Genomic DNA, 22,487 nt, shown 5'->3' on the forward strand with positions numbered 1-22,487 from the left:
TTTTTAAATACTGGTAGCCAAATTTTGTTCATTTTCATGGTTTCTTCCTTTCTGTTGAAATTGTCCATGTGCTTGTGGATTTCAAAGGCTTCATTGTATTGTTTGATATAGTGGTTGTCAAATTAGTCTAGAATTTCCTTGTTCTCAAATAATATTCTATGCCCAGCTTTGTTTATCATGTGTTCTGCTATTGCTGATTTTTCTGGTTGAATCTGTCTGCAGTGTTTAAGAACATTCCCAGTCTTGGAATGCTTCTCACAGCAAGGCTCTACATCAAAGACTGTGGAAGTCACAAGAAACGGAATATATTGTGCTGCATCACTTTCACATGGGTTTTGCTGCAAAACAATGTAGGGATGCTTGGGGAGGCTCAGGATGAGGAGGGGTTGCTCATGCAAATCTGCCCTTGCTACCCTTCGGGGCCTCTGGGAGGAAATGAGACCTCAAGAGTGTTGAATCTGCTGAGGCCTTAAGGTTCAGCGGTTCAGAGATTTCTCCTTTGGGCAAAATTTGTATCGTTAGCTCTTTAGTTCATCTTCCTAAACTGTTCTTTAAAAGAAAACAAGACTCTCAGCCATGAGGAAGAAGAGAAGCAGCCACTCCAGTCCCAACACCACCTGCCATCACCATAGCCTATGCTACGACCGTCTGATTGAAAAATGTATCAGCTGCAAAGTGATGCAGAGAGGAGGCACCGAGAAGGAGACAAGTAAGTGAGAAAAACAATTTTCATGGCTGATGGGAAAAAGGAGAGGGAACTGGGATCTTCAAGGGATAGGAAAAGCTAGAACTAGATCCTGTAGTAGTAGGAAGAGATGTCAACAATTGGCTGAGACCCATGAAAGGAACCAGGAAAGGAGTAAGAGGGAGGAACACCGCTTTTACCAAAGGAAGTATGCCAGTGGGCAATGATGATGCTACTCTTATGGGATTGACTTCACTGCTTTAGCAATCTCTTCCCTTTCAGTCTCAGTTTCCTATTTGTAAAGCAAGCATTCAGTTAAAAGGGGCAAATAAGAAAAAATCAATTGCGTGGTTCTCAAGGTAAGGAAATAGAGCAAACGAGGACTTATCTCCCATCCATGGGTATTCCCCAGTAAAATACACAGAAAACTATTCTGCTGTGAATTTTTAGTGAATTTTTCTCATGGATGGACTATGGACAATATCTATGCAAAGCTTGGGAGTCTTACATTTACTGTGTAAATAAAGGAGATTATCTGGTTCTGCTATGATTAGGTTCCACTGTTTCCGCTTTAGAGTAAGATGAATACATTATACCTCAAAGTGCTCAGTTATGCAAGGCACTTACAACTATTTCCCAGTAAACCTAGTGCATAACAGACATGCTCAAACTTTGGCCCCTCAGGTGTTTTGGACTTCAACTCCCACAATTCCTAATAGTCTACAAACTAAGTTCTTGTGGGTTTTTTCGGGCTATATGGCCATGTTTTAGAGGCATTTCTCCTGACGTTTTGCCTGCATCTATGGCAAGCATCCTCAGAGGTGAGGTCTGTTGGAACTGGGAAAAAGGGGTTTATATAAAAGGGATATATAAACCCCTTTTTCCCAGTTCCAACAGACCTCACCTCTGAGGATGCTTGCCATAGATGCAGGCGAAACGTCAGGAGAAATACCTCTAGAACATGGCCATATAGCCCGAAAAAACCCACAATAACTTAGTGATTCCAGCCATGAAAGCCTTCGACAATACAGTCTACAAACTGTTCAGAATTGTGGGAGTTGAAGTCCAAAACACTCGGAGGGCCAAAGTTTGCCCATGACTGGTATAACAGAATTAGAAGGGCTTTCTCCCAGTCCCACAATCATCACATGGCCAACTGGTGAGGACATGGGAGAGAGAATTCTCTAGGTTGTCCCCTTCTCTGCTATCCTTTTTGCAGGCAGGAAAAAAACCCATTTTATTTATTATTATTTATTATTATTTAGAGCTTTTATAACCCGGTCTTCTCGACCTCCGAAGAGGGACTCAGGCTGGCTAACAACAGGAAATTCATATACAGATAAGCTAAAACATAATAACATCATAGTACATTAATACATTACAATACATTAAAATACAGATCAAATAGCCAAGTCGTCAAGGTAATCACAAATTCATCATCATCCGCCCATGTGGTCAGCAGTTATTGACTCGATCATAATTCTGAGAATGCTATGTTCCAAAGCCAAGATTTTACAAGCTTTCTGAAAGTCAGGAGGGAAGGGGCAGATCTGATCTCCATCGGGAGGATTTGACAATTAATTTCTTGTGCAGAAGGGACTTTTTCTTGGAAAGAGGTACCGTATATTCCGGCATATAAGATGACTGGGCGTATAAGACGACCCCCAACTTTTCCAGTTAAAATATAGAGTTAAGACGACTCCCATGCATAAGACTACACCTGCGTATAAGACAACCCCTGACTTTTGCAAAGATTTTCTTGGGTTAAAAAGTAGTCTTATACGCCAGAATATACTGTACTTTTTATCTTTATCATGATCTTAAATGATGCTTTTCAAATTAATGGCGTTTTGATATGGTAGTTTGTTTAGTTATGTTTGAAAATTTTATCAACAACTTTTTAGCTTTGTCTTTTCTTGCAGTAAGTTACATTGGGTCCCATGCTGAAGGAAAGATGTTTGGTTCCAGGACTTTCCCCTCCATCATGGATAGCAAAATCCATGGATGCTCAAATTCCATATGTACAATGGTATAGTAAAATGGTGACCAATATATAAAATGGCAACATTGATGTTTGATTTTCAGAGTTGTGATTTTTAAAAATATTTCCAAGACTTGGATGCAGAATCCATGGATAATTTTCTACCCAGGGATCCTCCACTGGCCACATAGGCTGCCAAAAAAGAAAAAGGAAAGAGAAGTGGATATGAAGGATTGGAAAGCTACACTCGATTTTAAAGGTCTCTGTCTGCTCCTGGAGAGTTCCAGGAGGAACAATTTACCTTTTTCCTGCCTGAAAGGAAGGTTCAGGAGCAGACACAGCTTACAGAAACAGTTTTAGGGAGCTCCCTGCAAGCCTATGGACACAATTTGCCCACCTCCAAGGCCCCTTCTACACTACCATATAAAATCCAGATTATCTGTAGACTCCTATAATCCAGTTCAAAGCAGATAAGGTGGATATATGGCAGTGTCAAAGGCAACTGAAATACATAGTAGTGGGCTAGTTGGACTAATTATATGATTTCCCTATAAACCAGCTTTTTATGGAAGCGGAGGATGACATGAAGCAGTATTGCAGGCCAAAATTCTCAGATGAATTTGGTGGATAGGGGGTAGCTCAACTAATGCTCTCACAGCAGTTCATTCTTGTTACTACTGACATATCACAGCATGAGAGCTCAAGAAATGGAGCTCAAGCATTAACTTCCATGGCTCAACAAAGTGGAATCATGAAAAGTGTAGTTTGGACAAAAAAAGGGCAAAAAGTCTTGTAAAACTGCAATTTTCATTATTTACTGTATTTTTACCCCGCTCTATCTCAACCCCGGAGGGGACTCAGAGCGGTTTCCAGATTGGCAATATTCAATGCCACATTAAACACAAAACATACAAATACGAATTACAATGCAAATTAAAATAATAAAAAGTCATATAAACAATGGCATATAAATACATTACATATATTGTTAAACATTGCACATAGTAATCTTTAACAGTATTCCATAGCATCAAGCCATGGCAGTTAAAGTAGTGTCAAACTGCATTAATGTTCAAGTCCCTCCGTATCTATCTAAGGATTATACCATCCATGCTTGAAAATATTGCAAAAATCAATTATTCCAAAAACCAACATTGATTTTGCCATTTTAAATAAGCAACATAATTTTACTCCACCATTGTATATAAAGGGACTTGAGTGGTTTTTGGTATCCACAGGGGTACTGGAATCAAACCCCAGCAGATAGTCAAGGAATTGTACTGATTAGGGCTGCCTGGAACCATAGTTTTTTTCTTGGATCTCAATCATTTCAGCTTTACTCAAACAGTGCTTCTCAAACTCTGATCCTACAGGTCTTTTGGGCTTCAGCTCCCACAAATTCCCGCCATCTTACCAGCTGTTATGAATTGTGGAAGTTGAAGTCCAAAACATCTAGAGGACCTCAGTTTGAGAAACTGTTCTAGGAGCAATGTGAGGAACAACCTAGACAGACAGATCTGTCAGGTCCTAATACTTTATTGTTCTAAGCCAGTGGTTCCCAACCTTTTTTGATCAGGGACCATTTTGACCAGTGACCATTTTGACCAGGGACCACTCTCCAACATTAGTACCAAAAGGGTTACAAATCAGTTTTTGGTCAAATTTAGATTCGGTTTGGTTATTTGGGGTGCTGATTCAGAAAATTGCATTGCATAGACTACATCAGCTCTAGTTTCTGATACAGAACATATCCCTTGGCCAGCCACAGTGAAGGAGTGGCAGGTGGCTTAAAAGGAGCGGAAATAATAAAATAAAATAAATGGATAAAGAAGTAGGAGGCTCGTGGACCAGAATTCTGTCCTCACAGTCCACAGTTCTAAACACAAGATTCAGACATGACTATTTAATAAGGAGCAATAGTGCTTGTTTATGTAACCTTTTGTATTTACCTTGTTTAGAGCAGTTCTCTTGATGACTGTTAGTTTCTAGAGGGCATTATTATTATTATTATTATTATTATTATTATTATTATTATTCTCAGGTCTATGGCATGAAGATCATATGCTTATGTGCCATCAAGTTGCCTGTCAGCTTATAGCAATCTCATGAATTTCACAAGAATTAGGAGTAGATTTGCCAGTTGTTTTCTCTGAAATTTAGCAAATGGTTTCTCACATCCAAGTGCTAATCAGGGCTGACCCTGCTTAGCTTTCAAGATCAGATAGGATCTGATGCTTTGGGGATACAGGCTTTTGTTGTGAACAAAATAGATTTTGTAGATTTGTTCTTAAGTGGAATTTGTATGCAAGTCAGAACAGGTACATTTTAAAGTGCAACTCCAGCCAAAAATATATCAAATTTTAGTTTTGGATAGCATAGGGAAGGGTAAAGACCCCTGTGGTGTTTGTTTTGCTGTCTGTGCCCCTGTTCAGAAGATTCCAACTCACTTTCTGTCCCTGTGATAATTGGATTTTGAAAAATTTGGTTTGTTATGGAAACAAGGATTGGTGAGAAAGCTTCAGCACAGACACATTTTCCCAGGATAACTCTTCCAGGAGTGGATTTCCCTTCCAAAGGGTGGATTTCTCTCACTTTCTGTTGTTTCATTTAACTATGAGTCATAGAATCATAGAGTTGGAAGAGATCTTGTGGGCCATCCAGTCCAACCCACTGCCAAGAAGCTGGAAAATCTCATTCAAAGCACCCTTGGCAGATGGCCATCCAGCCTCTGTTTAAAAGCTTCCAAAGAAGGAGCCTCCACCACACTCCAGGGCAGAGAGTTCCATTGCTGAACAGCTCTCACAGTCAGGAAGTTCTTCCTGATGTTCCGGTGGAATCTCCTTTCCTGTAGTTTGAAGCCATTGTTCTGCATCCTAGTCTCCAGGGCAAAAGAAAACAAGCTTGCTCCCTTCTCCCTGTGGCTTCCTCTCACATATTTATACATGGCTATCATGTCTCCTCTCAGCCTTCTCTCTATCATGCCCAGCTCTTTAAGTCGCTCCTCATAGGGCTTGTTCTCCAGACCCTTGATCTGCTTGCTGGTTGGGTGCTTTTATTTTTGTGTGCTGCTTTGCTTCATTGTTTTTTGTTAAGATAGCGTAACACTAACATATGGCACAACAGAAAAGAGAAAAATGGGAAAAAGGAAAGTAGGCACACTTGACATCCACAGAATTTTTGTTCTAATGTTTAGCTTCATAGGTGTCAGCCCGGCTCATCATAGGAAACTTGCTATGTGGGGATCTATTTAAAGATGTTTCTTCAAGGGTTTAAATAAAAAAGGGAAAAATGCAAAAATTATACAGTGCAACAAAAACAAGGCAGGACATGGTTATAAGAATGAAACAAACTGAATATTAGAGTTGGAAAGGCAACACAAGAGTCATCTTGCACAGAAATGCACAGAACAAAGCACTCCTGAAGAAAGGTTATCTAATGTCTCTTGAAAGAAGGAAAATCTACTACTTTTGAAGGCAATTTGTTCCCTTGTCAATTAGTTCTTATTGCTTAGATGGAATCTCTTTCCTTGAATCCACAGGGTCAGGCATGTAGCCAGGGGGGGGGGGGGGGCTCGGGGGGCTTCAGCCCCCCCCGAAATTCTCATGGTGGTTCGTGAAAAGGCCTTACTGGTGCATTATTTAAACTGTTATGTTTATTAATATCATGATTTGATCACCATTCTCAATATATCCCATATGTATGGGGGTATTGGGGTAATGATACAAAAGGTTTGCTAGGCTAGACCCTCTTTCACTCAGACTCAGCCCCCCCCGAAACTCAGCCCCCCCCGAAACTCCCCCTGAAAATTTTTTACCCCCCCCCCCCCCCGAAACGAAATCCTGGCTACGGGCCTGCACAGGGTCATGTTGTGTTTTCTAGAGCAGCAAAAAACAAGCTTCCTCCATCCTGACAACCCTGGCTGGATCCACACTGACCTATATCCCAGGATCTGATCCCACATTATTGTCTTCAATAATCTGGGATACGAAGATAATCTGGGATCACATCCTAGGATATAGAGCAGTGTAGATCTGGCCCCTATGAACGATTTAAATATGGTGTCATACCACATCGCAATCTACTGTTATCTGTACTATATAGAATAGTTGACAACATAGTTTAGTAGTAAGAGCATTGTTAGATATTTAAAAGCACATGTGATTTGCTTATGCTAATTTAGGCCCCTTCTACACTGCCATATAATCCAGATTATCAAAGCAGATAATCGACATTATATGAGTCTATACTGTCATAAGCTGCAGAACTTGCTGACCGGAAGATCGGCAATTCGAATTTGTGCGACGGGGTAGCTCCCATCGTTAGCCCCAGCTTCTGCCAACTTAGCAGTTTGAAAACATGCAAATGTGAGTAGATCAATAGCTACTTCTGCAGGAAGGTTACAGCGCTCTATGAAGTCATGCTGGCCACATGACCTTGGAGGCGTCTATGGACAACACCAGCTCTTCAGCTTAGAAATGGAGATGAGCACCATCCCTCACACTCAAGGGAAAATCTTTTTTTGATACTGTCATATAATCATCCAGGCGTCCCCTGGGCAACGTCCTTGCAGACGGCCAATTCTCTCACAACAGGAGCGGTTGCTCCTGACACAACAAAAAAAAATCTGGTTCAAAGTAGATAAACTGGATTTTACATGGCAGTGTAGAAGGGGCCATAAAAGCATATATGGATTTTTCAATTCAAAAAAATAATACAGCTCATGGAAAACAAAACAAAAAAGGATTTTCTAACCAAAGAACTCCAAAATGACCTTTTTGTAAAGCTGTACTTCACCTGCAGAACACTCAAATCAATTAAATTAATCTACTCATTTTAGTCCCAATTAATTTCTTACCAAGATTACCCAGATCCTGTTATAAAATCAATTCCTCTTCAATTACCGCAAGCAAATACTAGAGGCAAGCCAGCACCTGGCTTATTAATTAATTATTATTTTTTTCTATTTATATCCTTTCTTTCTCCTGTCAAGGGATCCAAGGTAACTTCCAAAATTTAAAATAATCGTTCAGATTTTTTAAAGGTTATAAAAACACATAGTTTAAAGACAGCGTAAAAATACATCCAAAGCGCAATTAAAAGGATACAAAATAAAAAGTGTGCAATGAGAAGTGAAACTGTAAAAGCCCCTGGCAAGGGAAACATAATCATTTTCATTTCCAAGGATAGTATACAAAGAAAGAAATGGCTGTCCCCGCACTGGTTTCAGGGCACATTGTGCAGAGTGCAACCGCTGCCTTGCCTGAAGCTTTTAAAAAGAGATAAAGAACCAAAGCAGCACATTTTTAAAAAAGACAATCAAGTCCATGTTTTGAACATTGAACTAATGGTTTGTTCTGCCAGCCTCACATTCAATTGCAACAGCTCTCTGCAGGTCTATGATTTGACCTTAAATACCTGGGTACTTGGAGACCTCCTAACTCAAGTGTTTCTCAATCTGGGGGTGTCCGAGAGGTTGCCAAAGACCATCAGAAAACACAGTATTTTCTGTTGGTCATGAGGGTTCTGTGTGGGAAGTTTGGCCCAATTCTATCGTTGGTGGGGTTCAGAATGTTCTTTGATTGTAGGTGAACTATAAATCCCAACACCTACAACTCTCAAATGTCAAGGTCTATTCCCGCAAAATTCCACCAGTGTTCACATTTGGGCATATTGAGTATTCGTGCCAAGTTTAGTCCAGCTCCATCATTGTTTGAGTCCACAGTGGTTGGATGTAGGTGAACTACAACTCCAAAACTCAAGGTCAATGCCCATCAAACCCTTCCAGAATTTTCTGTTGGTCATGGGAGTTCTGTGTGCCAAGTTTGGTTCAATTCCATCATTAGTGGAGTTCAGAATGCTCTTTGATTGTAGGCGAACTATAAATCCCAGCAACTACAACTTCCAAATAATAATAATAATAATAATAATAAAAACTTTATTTATACCCCGCTACGATCTCCCAAGGGACTTGGTGCAGCTTACATGAGGCAGAGCCCACAATACATCAATACAAGCAATAACAACCACAATACAAAGCAAAATACAAATACTAATACAAAGCAATTTAAATAAATCTCATACACAAATAGCATAAACATTGAACAATAGCACAAAACACATTTAAAATCTATGGCTGGGCCAAATGTAATTAAGTTAACAAATAATGCTGGGCATGAACAAGATAGTGGAGATGGGGCATTGGTGGAAACGTACAAGCAGTCCTAAATGAGTATAAAGTGCTTTTAGAGGACATAATGCTAAGGGTTCATTATTCTGGGAAGGCACACTGGAACAACCACGTTTTTAAGCTCCCCCTAAAGACTGCCAAAGTTGGGGCATGCTTGATGTCCTTTGGAAGTGAGTTCCAGAGTCGAGGGGCCACCACCGAGAAGGCCCTCTCTCTCGTCCCCACCAATCGCGCTTGCGATACAAATGACAAAATCAATTGCCCCAGCACCCTAACTACACCATGTCAGCTTTTCAAAATAGTTTGTGAGATGTACAATGAAGCATTACTTGATTTAGATTTGGTTTAAACTGATGATTTAATTATCAGTAATTTAGATTAGCCCAACAATGGTTGGTATTCTTATCGCTCTCTGATTGTTTCTTACTTACCTGCTTCTTTTAAAATAGACATTTAATGACAGTTAACTAATCTTCTGACAGCAAATCTCCTTTCAACAAAACATTTTCCTGTCTCTCCAACCTCCTACTTTCTTCCGGATCTACTGACTAGCTGTAAGGTTTTTCTTTTAATAACCATATCAACATTGGGAGGACTGTGAAGAGGAGTGGAGAAACGCTTTCAGGGTCAGGTCAGCAGCATCTCTGCAGTAAATAATGAAATAAATTGAATTGGGAGATGGTGGAATTCTACTCTTGTCAATCTGATTGTAGACATGTGTATGTGTGTGCCTTCAAGTTACCTGTTGACTCATGGAGACTCTATGAATTTTTCATAGTTTTTTCTGAAGGAAAGAAGACTCAGTGATGTTCTTGTAAGTTTCTTCCTATGAGTTATATCCTACAGCACCTGGTATTGGTTGATAATCCTATCCAAATACTAATCTGGACTGACCCTACTCAGCTTCCAAGGCCAGAGGGATCTTACCGTATATACTTGAGTATAAGCCGACCCAAATATAAGCCGAGGCACCTAATTTTACCACAAATAACTGGGAAAACATATTGACTCGAGTATAAGCCGAGGGTGGGAAATGCAGCAGCTACTGGTAAAATTCAAAATAAAAATAGATACCAATACAATTACATTAATTGAGGCATCAGTGGGTTAAATGTTTTTGAATATTTACATAAAACTTTAATTTAAGATAAGACCACCCAATTCTGATTAAACCATTATTCTAAACTTCTTCAACGTAAATGTGCTTATGTATACTTCCAATAATAATAGAGTAAAATGATAAATGTAATAATAACAACAACAATAATAGAGTAAAATAATGAAAGTGTGTAATAACAGTAATAACAGAATAATAAATGTAATAATAACAATAATAAATAGAGTAAAATAATGGAAATGTAATAATAATAGTAACAATAGAATAATAAATGTAATACTACTACTAATAATAATAGAGTAAAATAATAAATGTAATAAAAATAATAATAACAGAGTAAAATAATAAATAACCTTGACTCGAATATAAGCCGAGGGGAACTTTTTCAGCCTTAAAAAAGGGCTGAAAAACTAGGCTTATACTCAAGTATATACACTACTTACTTATGCGATCCCTCATTGTCTGAGTATAATGTCCTTTCAAGTGTTCTGTATTTGCGGTGGATATGTAGGTGATAGTGGAGTCCTATTCTTGACCCACATGTTCTTCCACAGTGAGGCCATCGATTTCCAGATGGAAGGCAGTCTTGGTCAGGGTTGGCTTGACACACCTTCCTCTTGGCACGTTTCTCCCTTTTGCCCTCTATTTGTGCCTCTTCAAATTTCACAGCACTGCTGGTCACAGCTGACCTCCAGTTAGAGTGCTCAAGGGTCAGATCTTCCCAGGGCCCTTCCACACAGTCCTATATCTCAGAATATCAAGGCAGAAAATCCCTGCTTTGAACTGGGTTATCTGAGTTCACACTCAGATAACGTGGGATTTTCTGCCTTGATATTTTGAGATATAGAGATGTGTGGAAGGGCCCCCAGTTCTCGGTGTCTATGCCACAGTTTTTAAGGTTAGCTTTAAGCCCATCTTTAAAACTCTTTTCTGACAGTCTCTTATCCAAATACTAACCAAGGCTGACCCTACTCAGCTTCCAAAGCCAGAGGGATCTGGTACCTATACAATAGGCATTTGGTATCTGCTGTGGTTTGGTTGTAGGAACCTGCTCTGCAAAACAAAAATCAGTGGAAGCTCAGGCCCCATTATATACATTGACATAGTAAAATGGTGACCCATAAATAAAATGACATAATCAAGTTTTGCTTTTGGGGAGTTTATTTTCAATATTTTCAAGCCATAAATGTAGACTCAGTGGATGCAGCATTAGTGGATAAGGAGGGCTGGCCATAGCTGTCTACAGCCCCTTGATGAGCAAGTATGAACAACAAAATGGGTGAGGAAATAAGTCTGCCTCGCCAGCTACTCCAGCATGTTAACAAATCATTGATCTAGACATCCAAAGGAAAATGATACGTGGGAGTTAACAAAAGAAAAGGTCATCCCTTGGTATATTTTGGACTAAACCTTCAAGCAGTCTCTGCAAGGTGCTAAATGTTTTGTTTCCTAGCACAAACTTTATCTGACTTTTATTGCTACTAGACCTTGGAAAGAGAAAAACAAATTTTCATTTCTTGAATATAGTTTATATAAGAATACCCACTGATGTTTTCTTTCCATGACTGCTTTTCAACTTTGGTATCACTTAAGTATCAATTACAACTTTCTAAATCCACCATCTATTATGTTTACTGTCTGGGAAGTCTTGGGAATCCAAAATAGGTTTTCCAATCTCCAGAAGAGCTTATTTGAACAAAGAGCTCCATAGGTGAGACAACACAAGCAAGAAGTCCCCCCACCCCCAAACACACACCTGTTGGACTTTTTGATGGTGGGATACTTACAAAGAGTCCTTTTAGGAAGAACTGCAAATTTAAGTAGGGAGGTTGGCATTTTCACTTTCATTCTACTACAAACCTCCCTGAGTGACCTTTGGCCAGTTATATTGTATTATCTTAGCATGACCTGCCTCACACAGTCTATGTGATAATAAAATAAGGGGTGCTTATTCTTATTGGGAACTGTGCAACCTTTTCTGAAGCACCTTGGAAGGAAAGGTAAGATAGTAATGTCCTTAGAGAAACAAAGAAAATATACCAAACATTATTTCTATTGTTAAGATAAAGTGTTTCAAGTGCACAAGTTGTTCAAAACAATAATCCACATGTTATTTTTGATATGGCCCATTATCAGCCTCTGTTTTCCTCCACAGGAACCATCCTCACAGTGGCCTCCATTACAACCCAGATACCAGCACCTCTTACTACAGAACAGACTTGTTCAGCCTTAACCTTTGTTTTTGTGGGACTAACCTTCACCATAGCAGTTCTATGCTTTGTAATGTACTTGAAACAAAGGAGAAAGAAGAAGATGAGGAAAACTGGTAAGGAGAATGCTGCAAACCTTTCTGGGAATTGATTTTAATCCATTATGGAGTTGATCATTTAGTGCAATTGTTCTCAACCTGTGGGTCCCCAGGTGTTTTCGCCTTCAACTCTCTGCAGTGCCAGCCAGTTTACCAGCTGTTAGGATTTCTGGGAGTTGAAGGCCAAAACATCTGGGACCCATAGGTTGAGAACCACTGATCTAGTGGCAAGGGTTGGAATATTATTGATTGCTGCATAACTTCAGCATAGGTGGAAGCAACAGGAGAAATAAACCCGATGACTCTAAAGATAGTCAGACATTGGAGAAATAAGATGCTCAGAGATTTTAAATACTTTATATGCCTTCCCTTGCCATTGCTACATGATCCTGAAAAAATTGCAACCACTCTTGTAGTGAACTAATAGGATTCCATCTTAGATTCTAGGCCAGAAGCAGGCGACACACCAAATACCTCTGCTTCTTGAGTTCCCTGCTGCTTCCACCACCAGTGGATTGGCTTCTGTGGCAATAAAAGAACAACACATTACATTGGCATTTGCTGACATGCTGTAGAGACAGGACCTCAATTGAAAACGAGTATTGCTCAATTAGGACAAGGTGCATGGGGAAAATGCATGAAGCTAATAAGCTTTAAGAGCTTCCTGGAGGCACCGATTGGCTTCAGAACAAGATGCACACTGCCTATGTCTCTTATATTTCTAAAAGTGCTTGCTTTCAAGTTGGCTTAACACCACTGGATTTCAGGAAGTGGGGGATACATCTTTCAGTGTATAGGAGGGCTAGCAGTTCTGGCCATCCGTAGAGCTGGTCACTTATGATCTTGTACATATATTTTGTGGCTATTACATAACAGAGTCTGATGGGAGGTCAATCTTTAATCTTTTTTTTTTAAATTTTCTGATGTTCCTAGATAGTATGTAAGTACCAGTTATGTCATAACTGAACATGTTCACTGCTATTCATCTCTTGTTTTGGTGTATATTAATTTATGATTAACATACACATCCTTACATTTTTACAGTATTAATCTTGTCATTATTTATTTATTTATTTATTTACCATATTTGTATACCACCTTTCTCAGCCTGAAGGCAACTCAAAGCAGTTTACAGTTGGCAACAATTCGATGCCCAGATACCATAAAATACAATTTAAAACATTTACCATATAATATAAAAAAACCATACAGAGCCAATAAAAACATATAAAACATATATCAACAGCGTCTCCTTATTAAAATCAATGTCCAATCACATCATCCAATTGTTCCATTGTTCTATATTTGTTTATTACACTGCATTTACTCAAAAAGCCAAATTTTGACTTTTTTTACAGAATGTTAAAAGGGAGGGGGGCGATCTGATATCCCTAGGGAGGGCATTCCTAGTTATTTCTAGTTTAAAAAAAAGTTTTTTTATAGTTAGCATGAAATGCACATAAGGGTGAGGAGAAGTTACACTGGGAAGGAAGCTTGGGATTTGAAAGAGAAAGCATTCCTGACAGCTCAAATTAGATGCCAATTTGTGAACCCCTAGTTGATAGAAAAGGTCAACCAGAGAGGCTGGTAAAAGGAGTCCAAATAAGAATCTGTACAGTTGTATATGTGGCTGGAGACCACCAAATTGCCTCCTTGTGGGGAATAGAAGTTGGAATGAAAAGAAAGAAATACTCAGTTACTTATTACTGGCAGATAAATTTGCTTTGTTGTAAAATGGCTGGAGAAGACATATGAGAAAGAGAGTAGCTGAGAACTGTCATCTTAACCCAGATTCTAAAAAACTGCCCAGAACACTTAGAAGTCCATGGTACCTCAATAAACCTCAATCTTTTCTTTTCGTCCTATCTTATGTTTAATAAGTCATGATTTTCATCTTGTCACACCTTACCTTGAAAGTGTTGAGTAGCTGAAGATTTCAAATGCTACTGAAGTTGAGCGAAGAGAGAGCTTTCCCTGGGGAAGCTTTTTGGCTGTTTGCTTTTATCTCACATGTGTTGCAAGTAAAAAAAGAAAGAAAGAAAAGAATGAAAGAAAAAAAGGACAAAAGATATCTCTTGTACTCAAAGGCTCTTAGCCTACACCCTCTTAACGTTTGTGCATTACTCATGAAGTTGCTTCTATTCCAGGAAATGATCACTCCATTGAAAATGAAGTTCAGAAAGACCTTGGCTGCAGCCCAGGAGATGATAGCCCTGAAGTACCTGAATGCCCACATTCGGTTGTCACTTCAGATACTTCCACAGAAGAAAACTTTAAGACAAGTGTGCACCATATTCCTGTACCAGGAAATGACATCATGGATGTAGACTTCCTGCCTTCCTATGACAATAACTGCAATCCTACCTTTCCAGTGCCAGCAACCGAACTCGGGGCAACGATGTTGGTGACCACCAAAACTACTCAAGAAAACTTCCTCAGTGAGAAGCTGGCATAGCAGCAGATTTAAAAGGGTGAGATTTAGCAGGCCCTCACTCAAGCGTGATATAAACATCACGTTTGATAAGGACAGTGACTGGACATAAGCACCAGCTGAGTGTATCACTGTAACAGTGAAAGTAAGTTTGTTGTTTCCCCATATTGTAATTAAATTTTCAAAATATTTCATCTGTCCAAAAGTCCCAGTTCAATTGATACTTTGGGATTCATTTTACTGCACTTCCTTTGTGAGCTCTGAGGTTAGAAAAGATATGTGCCTAAGAAAATAAAATATTGCTTAATTTCCTAGAAATCCTTGGGTTTTTTTTATTTCTGCCCCCTAAAAATAATAAATCAATTGGATAGGTTCACCATTCCATCCTAAACATACACAGTTTCATCTGATTTTGGAGGCTAAGAATGGTCAGGTCTAGATAGTACTTGGGTCAGAAACAAAGAACACTGGAAATCTCCACATTGAAATACTGAACTAGATAGACGAATGACCTCACACCTGTGTACTTTTTTGTGAATGTACTTCATTCTGTGCATTGGGATTCAAACAATATAAATGAAAAGGAGCAGAATATTGTGGTATTTTCATCATCAAGAACTGCACTGTGAGCACATACTCTCGTTAGGTGTAACGACATAATCTGAATGTGACACACATATTCAACAGCTAGGGGCAATTATTCTGCAATGTTCTTGCTGGGAAGTTGTTAGAACTTCAGCTTATGATTGTTCAGTGAAATTTTGTTTTCCTTTTTAGTTACCCATGCATACTCAAGTATAAGCCTACCCAAATATAAGCCTACCCAAATATAAGCACCTAATTTTACCACAAAAACTGGGAAAATGTATTGACTTGAGTATAAGCTGAGGATGGGAAATGCAGCAGCAACTGGTAAATTTCAAAATGAAAATAGATACCAATACAATTGCATTAATTGAGGCATCAGTAGGTTAAATGTTTTTGAATATTTACATAAAACTGTAATATAAGATTAGATTGCCCAACTCTGATTAAACCATTATTCTTACCTTCTTCATTGTAAATGTGCTTACCTATCCTTCTAATAATAATAGAGAAAATAATAAATGTAATAATAATAGATGAAAATAATGAAAATGTAAAAATAACAGTAATAATAAAATAAAATAATAAATGTAATAATAATAATAGAGTAAAATGAGAAATGTAATAATATGAAGAAGAATAAAATAATAAATGTAATAATAATAATAATAATAATAATAATAACAGAGTAAAATAATAAATAACTTTGACTCGAGTATAAGGGGCTGAGTACATTTCCATAATCTCAATTCCCATTGCAATGATGCTTTCAACTGCTGGTTTATTGGGCAAGTGTTAGGAGATCGTTATGTTCTCGGCATATAATAGAAAGTTTATGAGTTGTACAAGGAAGTTCCTTCTGACAATATGTACATGCCAGTGAACTTTTATTACCTTTTGCATCCTGTTCTGTGGAAATTTTTTTAGCTCAAAAACATAAACAGAGGAATTGCAGAGCATAGATGGAAAAAGAACTGGGAATGATCGACTGGAATTGCACTGAAACAGCACCATGGACAGAGATCAGTGTTTCCTTTTGTAGCTGGTTTCTCCTGTTTGCATCTTTCTCAGAAGTGTTTTGTGAGGAGAAAATGCTGCAGGTCTCACAACAGAATGTAAAAGGATGCAAATGATGTGGGAATCTGGTATGGGAGTGAGGCATGTCGAGCTTCTGAACTCTTTATAAATATATATCCTGTGGCAAATGTTACTACACTCAAAGAGGAAGTTTATGAGTGGATATGCAAAATGTCTCGGAGCATGTGTTCTGCCTTGCTCAGAGGCTGGAACAGTACATTTGTTTTAATTAAAATTCTCTTTACAGTGCTACATAAACGATCCTGGGAAAGCTACTCAGGCAGGGGCAACGAGGGACATGCATGGGAGAGTAGGACAGTTGGATTGGGAGTTGAAAATGAGTGGGTTTGTTGGTGGATGCCTACTATAACTACTAGTATAACTATTCATTGCTAATCTTTTGCCCTGTTCCCACCACACAATTATAACCGTACGATTCCACCTTGAGCTTCCTTGGTTACATAAAATGGAATTTTGGGCTTTGTAGTTTGGAAATGAGGCACTACAACTCTCCAGGTGAACATTCATAGTACTCTTTCATAAACTGCATTCCCCAGGATTCCGTAAGATATTGCCATGGTTGTTAAAGAGGCATCATAGACCGCATCTACACTGATGAATTAATGCAGTTTGACACCACTTTAACTGCCATAGCTCAATGGCATGAAATCAAGTTGCAGTATTACAAAGTCTTTAGCCTTCTCTGTCAAAGTTTAGTGGTGCCTCACTCAACTGCAAATCCCATAGTGCCAGAACTGTGTAGTGTGAAAGGGCCTTGAGTCTGGCTTTTTGTTGTTTATTGGTTCAGCCATTTCTGACTCTTTGTGACCTCATGGACCAGCCCACGGCAGAGCTCCCTGTCAGCAGTTGCCACCCTCAGTTCCTTCAAGGTCAAGCCAGATACTTCAAGAATACCATCCATCCATCTTGCCCTTAGTAGGCCCCTCTTCCTTTTTCCTTCCATTTTGCCCAGCATCATTATCCTTTCCAAGCTTTCCTATCTTCTCATTATGTGGCCAAAGTATTTCATCTTTGCCTCTAATACCCTTCCCTCTAGTGAGCAGTCAGGCATCATTTCCTGGAATATGGACTGGTTTGAACTTCTTGTGGTCCAAGGCACTCTCAGAATTTTCCTTCAGCACTACAGTTCAAAAGCATCTATCTTCCTTCACTCAGCCTTCCTTATGGTCCAGCTTTCGCATTCATAAGTTACTATGGGGAATACCATTGCTTTAACTATGCGGATCTTCATTACCAGTGTGTGGTCTCTATTTTCAATTATTTTATCAAGATAGGTCATTGCTCTCCTCCCAAGAAGTAAATGTCTTTTTTAAATGATTTTTATTAAGGGTTTTCCAAGCCAGGGGTACATCCAAGTTTCAATAATCAGTAACTTAGACTTAAACATTACATTAAAAAGAAAAACACAGAAGTAAATGTCTTTTGATTTCCTGGTGGTGTGCCCAATTTGATTTTTCACTCTTACAGGATTCCTGGCTTTCCCCTAGAAGTGTTTACAGCCCATCAGAAACCTTCATTGTTATTTTCTCACTATTCTGGCAGCACATGCTTGTCAATGTGGCTCAAGTAATCTTGTGGTAGTTTCTCTCTCTCACACCCCCCCCCCCCCCCCATTTCTTGCCTAAGGGAAGGGAGGTGAATGTGGCAACAGCTGTTCTCATTTCTCTGTGCAAGTTTCCACCAGTAGTTTTTCAGTTCCCTTTTGCAAGCAGGGCAAAGAACTCCTCACCAGCTCATGTTAAGAGAGAGTCTCTACTGTCTGTATTATTTGCTGTTTGTTGTTATTGTGTGCCTTCAAGTTTCTTCTAACTTATATGACCGAAGGTGAATTACAACACATATTATCATGTTTCCTGGCACTGAGAGTATGCGACTTGTCCAAGGTCACCCAGCGGGCTTCCATGTCTGAGTGGGAAACCATACCCTGGTCTCCAGATCTCCAACACTCAAAACACTACACCATCCTGGTTGATGACAGTATTCAAATTTATGTGGGGGAGTGGGGCAAGATGTGGGAAATCCTTGCCTGATTTGTGTAGGCAGGTGATTTGCAACTCAAGGAGGAAATCCCAATGACAGACTTGGGGGGGGGGTGTGGACCTTTAATAAGAAATCAGAACTATTATATCAGCAGCAACAGCCAAGGCAGCAACCACAACCTGACTTTCTATCGCAGGGCTCGGAATGTGGCTCCAAATCAGACTACCTTCTACATACATATAAATTATGAATTATTTTAATGAGAAGGAAAGCAGAGCAGCAATTTTATCCAAAATATTTGTTTATTTATGCATTTTTTGTAATGTCAATATTTTAGCCCAACCTCCATTTATGTATGTATGTATGTATTTACTTACTTACTTACTTTTTTAAAAAAAATAATCTTTATTGAATTTTTCAGTTAAAAAAAGAAGTAGACATACATTTACACATAAGAAAATACCATTCATTCTTCCCATCGGACAATACATACAGGCACTCCAAAAGTACTATACACAAATTAAAACATATGACTTCCATTTTATGTCCAATCAGTTACTATATTTGTTGCTTGCAGACTCCCCTTATTCCCCTCGTCACCTGAGGGTGGGGTCCTACTCTAGTTGACCCTTTGTTTTCTTTTCATTTTTTCCTCCTTAGGTTCTTTTGCAGATTTAGAGCAGATCATTCTTCCTCTCTTTTCGTCTCGTACTCTTCCACCATATCCCAGTTTGTTTTGGATGGTGGGTTTCCTGACCCTTTTTTCAAATGGAACGTCAGTGTGTCCATGTCTTTGATATCTCTTAATTTCTCTAGCCATTGCTCTATAGTGGGCCTCCCTTCTTCTTTCCAACGTTTAGCAAATGTAAGTCTCGTCGCAGTCGTGATATAAGTGAAAATTCTATCTTCTATCTTACTTACTTGCATCATTTTTATCCTGCTCTTTTCAGCCCGAAGGCGACTCGGGGCAGCGTGATGGCTTCTCACTGCCCTATCAACATAATTTCTATACTTTTTTTCTTCCCCATCCAATACATTTGGTATCACTCAGCTCATTGGAAAAGTTTGTAGAGTTCAAAAGCACGCATGCTTGTATGCATTTGCTCATTCTTGAGGTGTTTCCTCCTTGGACCAGGAAAACTAACTTTGCTTTTTTTTTAAAAAAAAAAATGTATTTACATCTCTGAAGGAAAACCATCACCATTCAACAATGTTCTAGACTTTTCACTTACTCCATTTAGGTGAAAGCTAATGCTCGCAATTTACCTTATTTAGTGCACCATCTAAAATGTGATCTCCAGCTTTGCTCACATAAAGTCTGTAACTGTGAGTTGGCTCTTCATCAGTGGTTCTCAACCTGTGGGTCCCCAGGTGTTTTGGTCTACAATTCCCAGAAATCTCAGCCAGTTTACCAGCTGTTAGGATTTCTGGAAGTTTAAGACCAAAACATCTGGAGACCCACAAGTTGAGAACCACTGCTCTACATCCTCATGAAGCTGTTTGTTTCAGTCAAGACAAAGGACAGACATGCATCTTATGTGTTTTTTTAGGGCAGGAGATGAGCCACCATGTTCCATTTTAATCTCCATTTTGTAACTGAGTTGACTTTTGATTTCATGGCCCTGACCTTTGGACAACTTTGGGGCCTTTTCCCTATGCCCCATCTTTCTATATCACCAAGCGTGATGAAGATTTATAGAGAACACAAAACACACTTTGGTGGCATTTTGAAGTTTAATAAGCTATTGCCTAATTGTGGATTCTGGATTTCTCCCTCATGGACCAGCATGACTCTCTTTCTATCGTTTTTAATCAGCTCTGAAATGTGTCCTTTTTCTAATTGTGACTTATAAGACAAGCTGCACAAATGTTTGTTGTCACACAAAAAATGAGAGCAGTAGTTATTACAATACAAAGTCAATGTGATGCTATTACTATCCTGGCACCCTCCTACCGCCAGGTGGCAGCCCTTTACCATATGCACAACTAAAACATGTTGTGGGTAGATAAAGAAATAGTACTCACCATTGCTACCTCTTTATTTTTCGGTTAAAGGCATTGGTCATGATCACTATTCCAGATGCTTAAAAGTTGACTTAGCTGAATAAGTGACAGTGTCAAAATGTTAGACCGGGAATGAATATCTATCTAGTGTGGGGAAAAGGTTAAGCAGGATAGTAATAGAGAAGGAGAAGAAAATCCCAGATAGATGATGGGGATAAAATAAACTGTGGATTTTGGGGGACAGAAATAATGATGAAGCCTCATGCATTCTCTTTAAATTTTGATTATACTTCATTCTTCAAAATGTATGAGGAGGAGCACAACTTCTAGATAACGTGACTTTGGGGGGCAACCTTCCCTGTACCTTTGTTCCCGTTCTGTAGAATCACAAACCCAAGATAGCGACATTGATTTATTACCCCTTATTGCATAAAAGACAGAGAGTGTACATTTTATAGTGCACACCTTTATCATACTGGCTTAAACAGGAAGCTTTCTTCCCCCAACTCTTATTAATGCACAGAGTAGATTATATGTTAGATAGGGAAATTCATGGAAGGGGAGGAATGCTTTAGCCCTGTGGTTCTCAACCTGTGGGTCCTTCGGTGTTTTGGCATACAACTCCCAGAAATCCCAGTTTACCAGCTGTTAGGATTTCTGGGAGTTGAAGACCAAAATATCTGGGGACCCACATGTTGAAAACCACTGCTTAGCCAAACCAACTTTTGTTTTTGGCCCTGTATACCCAGGCAGACCATGCATGATGAGAAAGATTCCCTGTTGCTGATATGTGTGGAGCTAGGAGGAAATCCGGCTTGATCTACTTTCTCTCATATAAGTCTGCTTTCTTTGAAGGCCTTCACACCCTTTCCTTCACATCCTGCCATCTTCAGAAGTGTGACTGACTAGTGAACCTTTGAAGTGATGGTGTCTAAGTTTTGGACATCTCCTTTAAGGTCCTTCTAGCTTTCACATTATAAACATACTTTAACATAGACTGTTTTAGCTCCCTGGGCCTTTGGTTTTGACTTGTGATGCTGGAGGTGGTTTCACTGTTGCTTGCATCTGACCTTTTATTTGTCTATTTAGTGACATGATTTTGTATGTTACTGTGTTTTAGTTGTAACATGTCTCAAAGAGTTTAGGTAGAAAAACAGCCAATGTATATTTAATATAAATAAAATATGAATATGCAACAACTGGGGAGGTATTATTCTGGGTTCATGATACCTTTGGAATGAACTGTTGTGATCTTAAAAGGTTAAAGTAAAGGTTTCCATTAACATTAAGTCTAGTTGTGTCCGACTCTGGGGGGTGGTGCTCATCTCCATTTCTAAGCCGAAGAGCCAGCGTTGTCCATAAACACCTCCTAGGTCATGTGGCCAGCATGACAGCATGGAGCGCTGTTACCTTCTCATAGATGTGGTACCTATTGATCTCACATTTGCATGTTTTTGAACCCCTTGGTTAGCAGAAGCTGGGCCTAACAGCGGGAGTTCACCCTGCTCCCCAGATTTGAACTGCCAACCTTTAAGTCAGCAAGTTCAGCAGCTCGGTGGTTTAACCCGCTGTGCCAGCAGGAGGCACTTGTTGTGATCTACTATAGCCAAAAATCCATCTGGAGGTGGTGAATGGAGAGAATTATTTTATGCCATCACACATTGCCCATCTCTCCCCAGAAAAAGAGTAAAGAAGTTAGAAACAAACTTTCCCCTGCAGCCTGGCAATCACTATTCTGGTATATGCATCATTTGATGAGTGAAATGGATGCCAGTTCAGCCTTTACAACATCATCCATCATTTTAAAGCTAATTCATGTATTTTTCACTTGTCCAGCTGCTGGTGATAATTAAGCAAGACTCTGCTGAGAAGGGTTGCTAAAGGATTTTGAGAAGAACAAGAGCCGAGGAACAGTAACCTGATGAAGAACAATATCCTTAGGCTATACGTTTATGATGTAGCTGGCCTGGACATCCAAAGGCAAAATAAACAATATTTAGCTCTTCCATAGCTGAAAGCAGATATAGCAACTGTACTAACAGCAGCAATTTACACTCCTGATGTATAGCAGAGCCACAGTATAATCTAAAAATGAGTCTTTATTTTTAATA

General features: G+C 39.2%; 1 protein-coding gene across 1 annotated transcript; it reads left to right on the forward strand.

Annotated features, from left to right (window-relative positions):
* Window positions 1-448: 448 nt before the first annotated feature.
* LOC132777370 (tumor necrosis factor receptor superfamily member 13C-like) lies at window positions 449-15,018 on the forward strand. Its single transcript, XM_060779717.2, has 3 exons — window positions 449-709; window positions 12,126-12,296; window positions 14,426-15,018. Exons 1-3 carry the CDS (start codon window positions 577-579, stop codon window positions 14,731-14,733), a joined length of 612 nt encoding a protein of 203 aa, XP_060635700.2. The 5' UTR covers window positions 449-576; the 3' UTR covers window positions 14,734-15,018.
* Window positions 15,019-22,487: the final 7,469 nt, after the last annotated feature.

This window comes from Anolis sagrei, chromosome 5 (genome assembly GCF_037176765.1).
Source record: "Anolis sagrei isolate rAnoSag1 chromosome 5, rAnoSag1.mat, whole genome shotgun sequence".
In the NCBI taxonomy this organism is placed as follows: domain Eukaryota; kingdom Metazoa; phylum Chordata; class Lepidosauria; order Squamata; family Dactyloidae; genus Anolis; species Anolis sagrei.

Coding starts and splice junctions, on each gene's coding strand:
- LOC132777370 (XM_060779717.2), top strand. CDS start 577: ATGAGGAAGAAGAGAAGCAGCCACTCCAGTCCCAACACCACCTGCCAT. Junction 710..12,125: donor AGGCACCGAGAAGGAGACAA/GTAAGTGAGAAA, acceptor TTTCCTCCACAG/GAACCATCCTCACAGTGGCC. Junction 12,297..14,425: donor GAAGAAGATGAGGAAAACTG/GTAAGGAGAATG, acceptor CTTCTATTCCAG/GAAATGATCACTCCATTGAA.